Source organism: Chenopodium album, chromosome 1, assembly GCF_948465745.1.
Source record: "Chenopodium album chromosome 1, dcCheAlbu1.1, whole genome shotgun sequence".
NCBI lineage: Eukaryota > Viridiplantae > Streptophyta > Magnoliopsida > Caryophyllales > Amaranthaceae > Chenopodium > Chenopodium album.
This window is the reverse complement of record NC_137834.1, coordinates 59230033-59246266: the sequence shown is the minus strand read 5'-3', so window position 1 is coordinate 59246266 and position 16234 is coordinate 59230033. Positions and strand designations below refer to the sequence as shown.

Sequence of the window (16234 nt, the reverse complement as noted above, 5' to 3'; positions counted from 1 at the left end):
AAAAACCTAAAAGAAAAATTACACATGAAATTTTCAATGGTCATGGAAACAAGGACAACCCAGAGATGGAAATTGATTATGGAATTCATCAACCATCTGATGCTGCTCAAGGAATTACACAAGTTCAAGGGGCTGATTTTAATTCTGGCCATTTGGGAAATAATCCCCCAAGATCCTTCACGGACCTCCTAAGGGATACTCAATTGCAAACAATGGCGAATAACACCAAACAGCCAGAACCAATGGAGCAGAGCATCCCTCAAGTCTTTGATGATGAAGAGGATGTGTCTAATGATGATATCCCTTCGGATGATTTCATGGAAAGTGATAAATGCCCTATCATTTTGCTCTCAAAAGAAGAGAAAAGTGCGATGTGTCGTCCATGGAGGAAAACCCTTATCATTAGGATGTTTGATGGAATTTTGGGGTATATGGGGTTAATGAAAAGGTTGAAGAAGAAGTGGTAATTTAAAGGGGATATGTCTCTCACGGATATTGGATGCAAATACTTCATTGCTCGTTTCAATAACCAGGATGATTATAACTTTGTCCTCATGCAATGGCCTTGGCTAATTGATGACAAATACTTGACAATCCCGCAATGGACTCCAAATTTCTTCCCTGAAGAAGCTTCAATAAAAGTCCTAACAGCATGGGTGCGTATCCCCAATCTGTCTGTGGAATACTTTGACAAAGAATTCCTCAAGAAGATAGGAGCAAAAATTAGAAAAGTGATTAGGGTAGACAAATTCACGGCTTATGCTGAGAGAGGATAGTTTACAAGGCTCAGTGTTGAAATTGATTTGTCCAAGCCATTGCTATCAAAATTTTGGCTTAAAGGAAAAATCTGGAGGATACAGTATGAAGGAATAAAGTTAATCTGTTATAATTGTGGTATGCTTGGACATGTTGAGGAGCAGTGTGCCTCTATGCACTCGAATGAGAACATGATTGTGGATTAGGTTAATGATGCAATTGCTAATCAGCATGACCCAGGAATACAAATAGTGATTAAAAAGAATCCAAGGCTTGAAGAAGAAAAGGATTTTAGTTCCTGGATGTTAGTTAAGAAACCAGTTAGAAAACGAAATCCTAAGATGGATAAGCCACCGCCGGAAAACGCCAAGGATGGTGGAGCCTCGACATCAAAAAATCAAATTAAGCATGGAGCGCCAATTCAAAATTCAAAACAAAAATAATTAAAGATCTTTTGGGTCAAGATATATGAGACGTTAAATCAAGAAACTGATGCACAAAATGAGCAACAACAAGGCACAACTTTGGAAGATATGCACACAAAAGATATGAAGATTTTATCTTCACAAGGTTTGAGTAAAGATAATATTTTTGTTTCAACGGTTAATCTTGGGGATAATTCACAAAATATTCCCAAGGATATTAATTTCCAAGTGGGATTAAATAAGGTAGGATAGGCAAGGAATAAAAAAGGAAATCCTACTGGAAAAAATAATGCTAAAAAAAATCATACATAAAAAATATCCCCTTTGAAACCCATTGAGAATGTGATTACCCAAACAGCTGTTAAAGAACCCAATAGCAAAATTTTCTACTTTGGAAAAGAAAACGTGTGTTTTGTGCTGGGAGTAGTGCAAAAGCCGTAGTGAAAAAGCCAACTCAAGAAGATACAATTGTAGTGGAAACAGAGGAAATAGAGGAAACAGGACATTCGAGTAACCATGGAGATGTATAGCAGGGAGGTTATATCTTTATCAATTCCTCCGGAAAGAACACTCTTTGTGGGACAACCGATGGTTTCTCCCTAACTGACCATAGAAGACCCTCTGACTCATGTGATGGAAGTCCGAATGGAGACTTGGGTAGAACCGATGCCGGAGCCACCAGAATTAGTGGTGTATCTCCAAATTCCTGTTGAAATTAATCGTATTATTCGATTGATTGAAGAAGATTATCTTAGTAATCCCAATTACTCAATTGATACAATGAATGCAAACCTAGCAAATTTAGCCTCTAATTCGCTGCATATATCTTGTATGATCTGGAATGTACAAGGGGCGGGAAGTAGGGATTTTTTGTCTGCTTTAAAGGAGATTATTAGAGTGAATAAACCGAATGTGGTTGCCTTAGTGGAAACTCATATGGGGGGAAATCAAGCGGAACGAATCACAAATATTATTGGCTATAATGGTCATACTAGAGTCGATGCCCAAGGGTTTAGTGGTGGCATATGGATTTATTGGAGGAGAGAACTAGTCACTATTGAACCTATTCATTAGCATAATCAATTCATACCTATGGAGATTAAGAGAGTTGATGGTATCCCATGGTACTTTACAGCAGTTTATGGTAGCCCGTACCAATAAAAAAAGACAAGAATTATGGAGGGAATTAAAGGAAATTGCTGCCTTAAATGATGCGCCTTGGATGTTAGCAGGGGGCTTCAATAATGATACAAGGTATCGATGGGAAAGAAGCTCTAGTTGCGCTGAGACAACTAGAAGAGCAGCTCGTTTTAATGAATGGGTGGAGGATGTTGGACTATTAGAGATCGAATTCAGCGGAGACTCACACACGTGGTCTAGAGGAAATTCAGTTGAGACTTGGAAGAGTGCGAGATTAGATCGATCCCTTTGTAAAGGAGATTGGAGTTTTATATGCATTCGTCAAACATCTCCCTGCTATCCAATCGGATCATTGTCTGATACTCATTGCACCGAATGGTTTTGCTCCAATTTCTGAAATTAATAGGCCTTTTTGGTTTCAAGCTGCGTGGATGACTCATGAGAATTTTAGAGAATTCATTGAAAGAAAATGGAACAAAGAGGCGCCTCTTATGCCACATTTCCATCTGTTGGCAGAAGATTTGCAAAATTAGAACAAATTAACCTTCCATAATATATTTAAAAAGAAGCGCAATCTCATGGCACGCATAGCAGGAGTGCAACGTGCTCTTGCATTACAGAAAGCAAGGGACCTAATTAAGCTCGAATCAAAATTAAGGATGGAATTAGATGAGGTTCTTGCTCAAGAGGAACTCTTATGGTACCAAAAATCTAGGGTGGAGTGGATTAGAGATGGTGATCGTAACACTACCTTTTTTCACTTAAGTACAGTAGCTCGTCGATGGAGGAATAAGATCTCAGCAATTAAAGATGGGAATGAAGGACAGTGGCTGATCGAAAAACAGGATGTACAAAATAATATTGTAGGCTACTTCAAAAACCTGTTCGATTGTGAAGATGTGCAAACTCATGAGGAGTTACCTCGGGATATTTTTTCTGATTTCACCACTCGGGATTGGATCAATTTAACAAGACCTTTCTTGCAATGTGAAGTTTATAGAGTGATAAAAGAGATGGGTGCTCTAAAGGCTCCGGGTATGGATGGCTTCCAAGTTTTATTCTTTTAGAAAAATTGGGACTTGGTGGCAAAGAATGTGTACAAATTAGTGTTCGATGTGTTGAATGGGAAAGGAATGTCGTAGCATTTAAATGACACGTTCCTTGTTCTAATTCCAAAAGTCAACAATCCGGAGGTAGCTTCTCAATTCCGTCCTATTAGATTATGTAGTGTTACCTATAAAATCATAACAAAAGCTATAGTTGATCGAATCAAACCCATGATGCCACACCTAACTTCAAGTATGCAAACAAGTTTTGTGCTGGGCCGTCAAATCACAGATAATATAGTCATAGTACAGGAAGTAATTCACACTATGAGGAATAAACAAGGTGCTACGGGTTTTATGGCCATTAAAATCGATTTTGAGAAAGCTTATGACTGATTGAGATGGGATTTTATTAGAGACACTCTTATGGAAATCCGATTTCCAACTTTACTAATTGATACTATCATGGAATGCATAACCACATCTTCAATGAGGGTCTTGTGGAATGGTGAGCCGACCTAAGCCTTTTCCCCTAAGCGTGGTGTTAGACAAGGTGACCCTTTATCACCCTACATTTTTGTACTATGTATGGAAAGGTTGAATCAAATTATTGAGGAATCAATCATCCTTAATCGGTGGAAACCAATTAGGGCGAGTAGAAATGGACCTCAACTTTCTAACCTTGCCTTTGCTGGGGACATAATTTTATTTGCTGAGGCCACCATTGAGCTATCAGGATGGATTAAAAAATGTCTGGATCGGTTTTGTGCTGCTTCTGGGCAAAAAGTAAGCTACCAGAAATCAAGAGTGTACTTCTCAGGGAATACTTTGGATGTGCATTGACAAAACATCACTAATTACTTGGGGATTGAGCAGACGGATGACCTTGGAACATACTTGGGGATGCCATCGTTGACTAGCCGAGTGACGAAAGATACTTTTGGTTACTTATGTGAAAAAATTGATAGAAGATTGTCGGGGTGGAAAACAAAGTACATATCCTTGACATGGAGGATTACTTTAGCTAAGTCTACAATCTTAACAATGGCCTCATATGCTATGCAAACCGCAAGAATCCCAAGGACAATTTGTGACGATATTGATAAGAGGACAAGAAGATTTATTTGGGGAGGTGATGAGGAAAAAAGAAAAATACACCTTATTTCTTGGGAGAACCTTCAAAAACGAAGAGACTTAGGTGGATTGGGTATTCGATCTTCAAGACAAGCAAATTCAGCCTTTTTAACAAAACTAGGTTGGAGAATGCTAACCGAACCTCATGCTTTATGGGCTTGTGTGCTTAGAAGCAAATATTGTAAGGGAAGATGTGATGTAGATATGTTTGAGACAAAATCAAATATGTCGAATGTTTGGAAAGGGATTACGGAAAATGCAAATATTATAGCTCAAGGAGCTCGGGTTGCGGTTAGTGATGGTACAAATAACCTGTTTTGGGATCATAGGTGGGTGTGTTCCAAACCCCTTAGGGAGCTGGTAATTGGCCCTATCCCATTGGATATTGAAGGAGCAACTGTATCTGAAATGTGGGATGAGGAATTAGGGTGGAAGTCGGCTGCCTTTGCAGACCTGTTACCATAGGATACTCTGCATGAGATTGAGTTTGATTAAAAATCCGGAGAAAGGGGATCTCTTATACTGGCAGAATGGTGCAAAAGGAAGGTTCTCAATCAAGTTAGCCCTGCAAATCATTCGCAACGAAGAGGAAACACAAGATGATGGTTCTTGGGATCTTGTTTGGCGTCTTAGAATACAACAAAGAATTAAAGTGTTTTTGTGGTTAGTGCTTCACGATAGAGTGATGACCAATGTTATTAATCGATTTAAGCGTTCTTTGATAGAGGATCCTTATTGTAAGCTGTGTGAAAACTTGGAAGAGATTACTCTACATATGTTGTGTGACTGTAAGGTGGCTAGAGAAGTTTGGCGTCAAGTGGGAGGTCCTGCAAATGCAACTGATTTCCGCTCTGGTAACCTCAAGCAATGGGTTATTCGAAACATTAAGTTACAATATCATAACTCCTTATCACCCAAAATTTGGCCTACTTATTTTGGTATTGTAATTTGGTGGATATGGAGGTGGAGATGTGCAGTAGCTTTTGGCAAGTCTCATGAAATTCCAGTTGATGTGAAATAATTTTTGCTTAAACTTTTCGAAGAAGTCTGGCGGGTTATGGGTGATAGCAATGCTGACAACTCTTGTGTGAATCCTCGAAGGGAAGCTTTTATCAAGTGGGTGGCACCTCCTAATGGATGGCTAGCCTTGAACTCGGATGGAGCAGCTAAGTGAGCCCCGGGACCTGTTAGTGGGGGGGGGGGATTATACGAGACAACACTGGGAAATTCTCCTATGCTTACTCTCTGAAGTTAGGAAATTGCAGTGCTTTTAAAGCCGAGGTATTAGCTGCGGAGTATGGGCTTGAATTAGGTCGAAGAATGGGTGTGAAGAAGTTACAAATGCAATTGGACAACAAGGCAGTGGTACAAATTTTCAACAATGAGGATAGCTATAATGGTGAGTGTACTCATGATATCCTTCACTGCAAGAATCTCATCAAGAAGCAAGATTGGGAAGTAGAGGTGAAACATATTTATCGAGAGGAAAATCAAGCAACGGATTGCCTAGCCAACCAAGGAGTATCTCAGAACAACAAATTTGAGTTGATTCAAGTCCCCCCCCCCCCCCTTAGCTTTAGGGCGTATTTTACATAATGATGTAGTATGTAGGAGTGGCTTTACCACGTTTTATTCCCCCTTAGTTTTTGCTTGTTTTTTTATTTCTCGAGGCTTAGCCTCTCATGTGCACCAAAAAAAATCATCATCATAATAATCTCAATCTCAAAGCATAATAATATTAGCAATATCCTAGGCATGATACTAACAAGATTAATAACAAATTAAATCTTAGCATGTCACTAAACAATAAAGTTCAAAGCTTCATCCCTAACATGATACTAACATAATAGAAGGAAAGAATAGGAAGCAACCTAAACATGATACTAGAAACATACATGATATTAGAAATCTAGTTATTACCCTAAACATGATACTAGGAATCATAAAGACATCCTAACATGATACTAGGAATTAGCATGATTTATATACCAAAAGAATAACAAAGTAACTAAATTACTTACTTGGATGCCTCGTATCTCTTTCTAATAACAAAATACACACGTTAGCAACTTCAAGGAAAATATTATCAAACAATTAAATTAAATAATTGAAATAGAGATTTGAGACCAAACCCTCGGAAATTATCAACCTTTCACGTCTAGGGCGAAGGCAACTTCGAGCTTGGCTAGGTGTGTCTAAAACTTGTGAATGTGGAATTTTGTAAAAGGGAAGGTTTAGAAAGAGGGAGAAAGAACAAGCTTCTAGCTTTAGAGAAAGAAAAAATTACAAAATTCTAGGTCCTTTGAAAACGGAGGCCAAGGACCTTATTTTTAGAAAAATAGTCCGGAAACCGATAGAAAAGAAATCAAAATCCATTCGGAATAAAAAACCTCCTATCGCGAACGACAAGAGCCAGCACCACACGACAGGAACCAGGGCCAGGCGACAGGCTTGTCGCCTTGTGCTGAGTTAAAAATAAACACGCTTTGTACGCGGAATCCTCTTCTTAATATGATTAAGTAGCAAATTCCTCGTTTATCAAATTAAAACCGGGTTTATCTTAAAACACTTATTTTATTCCAAGTAAAATTCCTTAAAAATATAATTATCAATCCTAATTCCATTAAAATTTAAAACTTCTAGATTATTCTAGAAGATTAAAGTCAATCCTAATAACTTTAGGAATAATAATTAATAGGCCCTCCTCTACATCATTGGGCCGCATATAAAATTCATTTCGGGCCTAATTTAGTATTTTCGCCATAACTTCCTCATTATTCATCGGAATTGGTCTTTTTATATATCGTTGGAAAGCTCTTTGCGAGCTCAATCCAACTACACTATTATTGGACCCTTATCATGGACCAAACTAAATTGGACTGGCTATTTTCATAAAATAGAGTAATTTCAAAAACAGAAAGAACCATTTTTATTAAAACAACTGCATCACAAGACTTTTCACATTTTACCTTGTTCGATAATCAAGCGATGTGAAAAGTATTCATCACTGGGTTTGGTTCTTTGGGAGACACAATTGGGTGTCTACAAAAACAAACATAATAGAGTTCTTGCGTGAATTAGGTTCAATGTTCAATCAAACCCCATATAATCACATACTTTCAAATCAATTCAAAGATTAAGCATCACAACCTAAATATTAATGCATACAAGAATATAATCATTTCTAACTTATATGCCCAAATTCTTTCCTACCCAAACTCACCAACATGCTTTTAAAAGCTTTTAACACATAATACTTACCTCAATTCTTGCTTTCCTGCAAAATGAACAAACAAAAAAAATATTTTTGACTCTTCTTTTTTAAAATTTATTTTCGAAAATAAGCTCCGAAAAGGGGCAAAAAATTCGGCTATCCTAAAAAAAATTTCGGACAACCTCTGAAAAAAAAATATTCGGACTTCTTCAAATAAAAAAAATAAAAAAAAATTCTGACCCAAAAATAAATAAATAAAATATTTGGTCTTCTTAAAACAAAATAATATAAAATAACTCACTTTTAAAATTACTCAGTTAAATAAGTACTTGGCCAACTTTAAAACAAAACACTTTAAAACACGTTTATTGCTTTAGTGGTAATAAAAATCTCAAGCAAAGCTCCTAGATACTCACTTTTAAACCTGTCTCTAATACCACTTTGTAACACCCTACAAATTCATTTACATTAAAAAAAACTTGTTTTGCTCTTTTTAAAATACAAATTAGGAAAATCTAAGACATTACCGCCACCGTAAAAACGGCTAAGACAAATATAAAAAACACACAGCTGAAAACTCTTTTCAAAACAAGTCAACTTAAAAGTCAAACCAAACGAAAATAAAGTCAAACCAAAGTCAAACGAAGTCAACCTACAGTTTGGAACCATTGTAGGCTCTTATTAAAGACGAACAATACTTAAAATCCTTTGTGTTAGTCTCATAAGCATAATATAATATAATAATTAAAGCAATAAACCACATTGTAATCTTATGGAAACTAAGCATGATTCGTTCTTCACTCATGCCCATCACGAAAATGCTTTATCACCTGAAAAGTTTCTTTCTAATTGTCCCCACTACTCGCCATCAGAAATGGGTCATCGTAGGGCCAAGGTAAAGACAAGGCCAAACAAACATAAAAACATGCAATCAACAAAGTTGACTACATAAGCGTAAAGAAACACACACTATGATGCTTTAGTCCTATCAATCACACAACTTACTGACAGGGTAAAGTCGTATCCCCAAATCAAAAGTAGTTCCTAAATCCTCTAACTAATGTAGATAGGGAAGTAGGGTCAAATCCACAGATAAACGGATCTTTCTATTCCTAATTAACTAATATGATCTAGATTATGAGGTAACCAATATTTATATTTGAATAATGAACTAAACTACGGAGATCAAGAATAAGGAGAAAATAATATATAAAATGATCTAGGGCATAGGTTCACCAATAAATAATATTCCATGGTAGAATATAATAATCATTCATCAATGCATATAGTAATCAGATTATAAAGGGCTTTCGCTACGTATTATAATCACACAATTAATTTACCGGCATTAAATCTCATCTTTCGAATCTCGACCTAACCATTTATAAATTTACCTGCCTATTGAAACTAGACCTAATAAACATCAATTCTCATCTGTCGAATCTCAAATCAATATTGTCAAACTCATGCACAAAAGATCAGGCCTAATCTAGTCACAGAGCATTAAATCAATCAATAGGAAATTAATCTAGCATTGATAATCAACAACAATAAATTACCCCTTCATATTATTTATGGATCCCCATAAACCCTAGAAAGAAAACTACTCACACATAATAGAAACTAAACTAATCAAAGCAATAAAGCAAGACATGATTAAAGGAATGAAATAAACAACTAAGATTAAGAGAAGAGAAATCGTTACCAAAATAAATCTGGAATTAAGAGTAGATTAAGAACAAAGGTTTAAGAGAAAGAAAATCTAATAAAACAATTAAGAGAGTAAAGAAAGAGTAAAAAGAGAGAGCGAGAGAGAGAGCAAAATCGTATTACGGAGGAGTATTTATACTCCGTACAAATCCTAAATTAAAACAACTAAAACGACGTTAATCGTCCTCTAATAAATACACGCGCCCGATCGGGCGAGGCACCGCCCGATCGGGAGCGCCTTTTTGCTTCCTCAATACTAATCTCGCGCCCGGCCGGGCGCGTCACTGGGCGCCAGCCTTAGCTTCTCCCGCCCGGCCGGGCGCGCCTCCGAGCTCCAGCCTCTTTGGCCGGGCGGCTCACTTGGGCCACTATTTTGACTACGATTGGGCTCCAATTCTTTGGGCCAATCTGGGTTTCCTCTTCCGGTCTTGAATACTCGGTCCAAATGCCCCGGTATCACCTATACCGAGCCCTTAATCACCGGTTCGATGGCTCTAACCGGCCCTGGGCTATAAAATCTGAACGTGCTTCTCCAATGCTCGTGATTGCTCCAAAATATCTCGGGAAAATACTCCAAAAGTGTAATTCCCTGCAAAAAGTCAACCAATCTAAGAAAACACTATAAAACACCAATTAGTAATAAAAGTGGCTCTATAGAGCCAAAAACACTTCTAATTATGACCAAGGGACGGGGTAAAATACTATATAAATAGACACATCAAACTCCCCCAATCCATACCTTTGCTTGTCCCTAAGCAAAGATCTCATCAATGAATCAATAAATATGCTTCACCCCAAAAAAGTAAAAATCAAGCACAAACGATTCGGGGTAATCAAATAAACATGCTTCAAAATTAACCAATCAAATCCATCCAATTACCTTTCCTCCCTAACAATTGTCAAACAGAGCAAACCACAAGAGCATATAGAATTCAAGACTAGTGCTCACGCACTCAACTCTCATTTTTGTGGCGAGTAAAAGATGTACTCGATCGCTCTCCATCCAACCCTTTATGTGAACAATGCCCTCCCAACTCACACCCTCGTGTGTATAAAACAATAAACGCTGAATCCTACTAGTCGACTCGAAATATGTCAAATCATAACTTGCATTGATAAACAACACTTTCACATTCACACAATTCTATGCACAAAGGTCGGAAGGTCTTTAAAGCTTGTAATGTAAGGCTAGAGAAAAGGGTAGGAATCATTTGGGAACAAGTGAGAGAAAAGCTATGCTTAAGGGAGCAAATCCTATCAAAACCCATGATCAAAATAAATAATGATCAACATCTCCTACATAACCAACTCTAACATCAACCAAATATACTCCAATCATAATAAACAATCCCAACTCTTACATATCACTCATAAGATATAATAATGAAGAAGTGGAGTGAATAAACAAACTTTATTTCCAAACTTGAATTTTTCATTGAAACTCTATTATTTTTTTCTTTCTTTTAATCAACCTCCAACTAGAACATTTGAACATTGAACACTTTTCTTTTCTTTTGAAGTTCACTTATTTTTTCAACTTATTTTTTTGAACTTCTCTTTTTTTTTCTTCATAACATCATGCTTTATTTTTTCAAGAAAATATAACACTCAAACTCATCAAAAATAAACATGATCAAAACAAAAACAACTTCTCAAAACCCACCCAAATTGTGCAAATAATAAGCACACTACAAACTCCCTCACCTCACTCACTAATAGCTCCCCCAAGCCAAGCTTGGGACTAGTAACCAATGGGGCAAAATAGGCTTGTAATGTGGCTAATAAAACAACAAAAAGTCAAAGCAACAACATGGGTAGCAAGAAGGGAACAAATATATCTACAATCATCTGGAGGCTACCTAAAAGAACAAATGCCTTCGTCCTCCTCAATGTGCATAATAATGAATCATATAAACATTACTTATAGTTTCAAACCAATACTCAAATTCATTGACATACCAGGAACTATGGAACTATCACACATTCCTAACCAAATCAACTAGTCAAGCACTATATTCACAAGTAGTTGGACAAAATTGACGCATGCTAAGGTTTCAAGGCAATCAAACATCAAATTATGATTAACTAATCCACAATTCCTATCATCAAATACCAAGAATCAAAACAATTTTTCTCAAGTAAGGGGCACAGGGAAGCATAATTTACAATTCATTGGAACGTATTTTTAAATTTTTTTATTTTTTCATAAATAAGAAAGCAATAAAACTAACCTAAAAAGCAAGAAATCTAACCTAAGAAAACACACCAAAAATAAAAGAAAAGAGGAAAAGAAAAATACCAAATCCAAAATCTCCCCCAAGCCAGAATCAGACAATGTCCTCATTGGCTCGGGAACTAGCCCAGCATAGCTAGTCCTGATCATCCTCATCCATCGAGCCGAAACCCGCACCTCCACTGCCACCTGCACCACCTGCACCAGAAGAGCTACCACCAAAATAATCAGCATGAAAACTCGCCCCCGCCGGTCCCCCGAAAGGAATGTCCTGGCAGTACCCATAGAAGGAAGAATAGTCCGTGTAAATACCATGGGCAGTGGGATCCCTATCGTATCCCTGGGGTGGAGGCTGAAACCAGTCAGGGTGAATAGCGTCGTCGGGAATGTTGCCCCGACGAGCATAATCATCATACATAGGGTAGAGAGCTCTACCTTGGTTCCTCTTTAGGTACCCTAACCTCTGGTCTATGAAGCCTACCATCCTCCTAAGGTCAGTATGGGAATGCTCGATACGTCCTATGGCCTGACCTATACTCTGAAGGTCCCAAACTGGGTCAGAGTCAACATGAGGGATGGAGTGAGACATGCGAGGTGGAGAGAATGTCACCTCGGGCTGAGGCTGAGGTGGTGGAACTGGTGGTGGTGGTGCCTCCCCCCTAGCGTTGGCAACTAAAGCATCATAATTGTAAGATGGTTGCCCTGGGGGAAAGGCGGTCAAGTCAGGACTGGGTAGGGGAAAGATGGGCTAAGGGTGCTCGCTCCCAGTCCTAATACACCAAAAAGGTGTCTGCTCGCTATCCGGTCGAAACCACCCCAACTCCTCTAAATACCTAGCAGTCATATAGGTATTTGGTCCACAGTTGGTCAGTTGGTGGGGTCCATCCACTACAAAACCGGCCTTTTTCACTACTATCCGAGTGATAAGGCCTCCTAAATGGATGGGGGTTTTTGATGTGGTGCTGGTTGTGGCATGCCTACTTAAATGGTGAACAATAAACCTACCTATGTTCAATTTCCCGAACCAATACACATAGTGTCCTATGACATCTAGTTCGTTAGTTTGGGCATTATGGGGCTCGGCCCTACCTAAAAAACACAAACCCGCAAATCTTTGCCAGATTTTTGGGACAGGGTGGTGAATAGGTTTGGTACTAGCATGTTGGGGGTCGGGAGTAGGCAAACCCGTCAAAGCATGATATATGTCACCCATTTTATAGTCCGCATTCCATTGGTGAGGTAGTTCAGAATTTAATTCAAATAATTTACAAAATTCTATAAAAGTTAAACTAATATTTCTATTGTTCAACCTAAACATTAAATTTGGCCCATTTCTACTACTAACAACATGTAAAGAAGACAAGAATTCACAAGTAAGTTCTCGGAATGTAGGATAGTGCATATCAACAAATTTTCTCATGCCAATGTCATTTAAAAATCATTTTACAAAATCATACAAACCAAATGATTCCAAAGTAGGGCGGTGTAACCACCGAGAAGGAATTACCTCACGACCGATTAAGTGTTCCAGCCGCTCCTTTTGCTCTCGGCTAGCAATACGGATCGTCGGCCAGTACGGAATTTGCAAATCTGGGTCGTATTACTCCCTCGAACTGGAGCTCCTACCGAAAATGGACCTAGCTCTCTTTGAAGCCATGTTAGAAAATGGGTTTGAAAATTTATTTGAATGAAATCTGAAAATTTTTATATGGAAATGTAGAGGATGAAGAGAGGATTACAAATATGTTAAAAGTTTTGAATTTGGTTGAGGAATGAAGGAGAAATCTTAGAGAGAAAGTAGAGACAATTTGAGTTTAGAGAGAGAAAGTAATGGAAGAAAGAAGAAAGAATGAGGAAAAGGGACGAAGAAAGAAAAAGAAAAAGAAGCCGGGGTGTCGCGCCCGATCGGGCGATCTAATTTGTAATTTTTGCTGTGCTCTCGCGCCCGGTCAGGCGGCATTCGCCTGATCGGGCGATCTAAATGCCCGATTTCTTCAACTCTCGCGCCCAGTCGGGCGCCCTTCGCCCGATCGGGCGATCTAACGTCTAATTTTTCGCCCCTTCTCGCGCCCGGTCGGGCGAGGCTTGCCCGATCGGGCGGACAATTTTGTCCGTATACGACGAATTTTGCGCCGGTCGGGCGCCCATCGCCCGGTCGGGCAAAAATACATAATTTTAAAGACTAGCTCTCGCGCCTGGTCGGGCGGCATTCGCCCGATCGGGACTGAGGCTAATTATCAGCTTTCGTATTTTCTTAATTCCTTCAAAATTTGGCTAGATCTTTTCCTTCAAACCTGAATAAAACTCATAAAACTCATTAAATTCCCTCATCTCTCCTCTCATAAGAAAAAGAAAAGAAAAACTAGTCTAAAAAGCGTTAAAAATACGGGTTGTCTCCCGCAAAGCGCTAGTTTATCTAGGCCCTGCACGACCTTCTTACCAAGTACAATAACTAGAACCTTTGGCCTAACTCTTGATCGGGTGGTTTCTCACCCGGTCTAGCGGTGTTTCGGCTGCGACGCGGTTTCTTGGCATGCCCTGTGGGACGCCAATTCACCTTGTCTGGTGGATCCTCCTTGACTTGGACTGGGAGATCTTCAATGCTACGCACTAAAGATCCTTCTTTGATCGAGGGTTGCCTCAAATTGTCATTGTATTTAACACTTGCAACTCGATCTGGCGGAACACTTACCGTAGGCTCAAATCGCACAACTTGCTTGATCGGTTCCACCTTTTCATCCTCGAAACCAAGACCAACAATGTAAAGTGCTCTCTCTATTGCATCGACTTCCCTCTGCCATTTGTCTATCTCATCTGAAAGGGATGCAACACAAGATACCGCCTCCAAGGGATCTTTTTCAAGAGCTTGGGGCTTGTTAGAATAGTTCTCAACCACATTAACACTAAAACATTTCTCCTCAGTCATGGAGCTTTTAGGGGCATTATTCAGATTAAAAACAATTTTATCATCCCCTACTGATAGTGTTAACTTACCACTTCTCACATCTATGATTGCTCCTACAGTGTTAAGGAATGGTCTACCCAAAATAATTGGGGTTTGCATATCCTCAGCCATATGAAGAATAACAAAATCAACAGGTATATAAAATTTACCTACTCTAACGGGGACATCCTCTAAAACACCTAGGGGGTATTTGAAAGAACGGTCGGCCATTTGTAGACTTATATTGGTAGCTTTTAATTTACCCATATTCAACTTGGAACACACAGATAATGGCATGACACTAACGCTAGCACCCAAATCACACAATGCATTATCAATCAAGAGATTGCCTATATGACAAGGGATAGAAAAACTACCCGGATCTTTTAATTTAGGCGGAGACTTATTTTGAAGTACGGCACTACACTCTGCAGTGAAAGCTACTGTCTCTACCTCACTAATAGACCTTTTCCTCGTCAATATTTCTTTCATAAATTTTTCATATGAAGGAATTTGTGTGATTAATTCAGTGAAGGGAACTGTTACCTTACCACCTCCAGGAAATTACCAAATTGCTTATCCAAATTTGTCTTTTAGTGACAATTGGGGAATGAAAGTTTGATAATTGGCTTTGGAGCATTATTGCTCTTGTCTGGAGTAGCCACCTTCTCTGGAGTCATACCCTGCAATGTAGAATTAGATGTATTAGTACTATCCTTTAGCCCTGCAGGGCCATTAACTACATTGTTTGGTTTAACGGAATCAAGATTAGCGTTAGTTAATAAAACAGGTTCATCAACTCTGGGAATAGGGGGCCCTTCATAGTTTGAACCACTCCTTAGAGTAATTGTAAATGCTTGATCCGTAGGCCTGGTCGACTGTGCCGGTAGAGCTCCCTTTTGGCGGGCTTGTAGAGTAGCGGAAAGTTGCACAATTTGATTATCTACAATTTTATTATGTGCTAGAATTTGATCAATTGTCGCATCTTTACTCTCCATGTGCTTTTGCATATTAACCAACATTGCTCTAATTTCCACCAGAGAAGGGTCGGAAGATGAGGAGGTTTGTTGTGGTTGGTTCTTCTGGCCAGCATTGGGATGATAATATTTCTGCTGTTGTTGCTGTGGCGCCTGTGGTTCTTGTGGTGGTGGATTCTGAACATTAGTACTCCGGTAGGAAAGGTACGGATGGTTCCGATACCCAGGATTGTAGGTGTTGGAGTATGGGTTATTCTGCCTATAAGCTTGAAAGGAATTAACTTGCTCCACGGAACTCCTGCAATCTTGTTCCCAGTGACCTAAAATACCACAATTTTCATAGAAAGCCTCATTAGAATTATTATTAATTGCAGAAACATTGGCTACATTAGCAGTGCTCAAATTATCTAATTTTTGGCAAATAGAGGTCAGCTGAGCTTGCAAAAAGGATACAGAGTCAACACTATGCTTCCCCTTGTTGGCAAATCATCTAGGATTCCCATATTGGGAATTGTGTATCGCCATATCTTCAATAACCTGACCTGCATCTTCAACATCAAGATTCATAAATCTCCCACTAGCTGCAGAATCTAAAATTATTCTAGAAGAATTTCCAATGCCATTATAAAAGGCTTGGATTAACTACCATTGTGCT

At 38.7% G+C, this 16234-nt stretch overlaps 1 protein-coding gene across 1 annotated transcript; it reads left to right on the top strand.

Annotated features, from left to right (window-relative positions):
• Positions 1 to 2899: 2899 nt before the first annotated feature.
• On the top strand, positions 2900 to 3388 carry LOC145633513 (uncharacterized). The gene has a single exon (XM_081685532.1). The coding sequence runs from the start codon at positions 2900 to 2902 to the stop codon at positions 3386 to 3388; it is 489 nt and encodes a 162-aa protein (XP_081541658.1).
• Positions 3389 to 16234: the final 12846 nt, after the last annotated feature.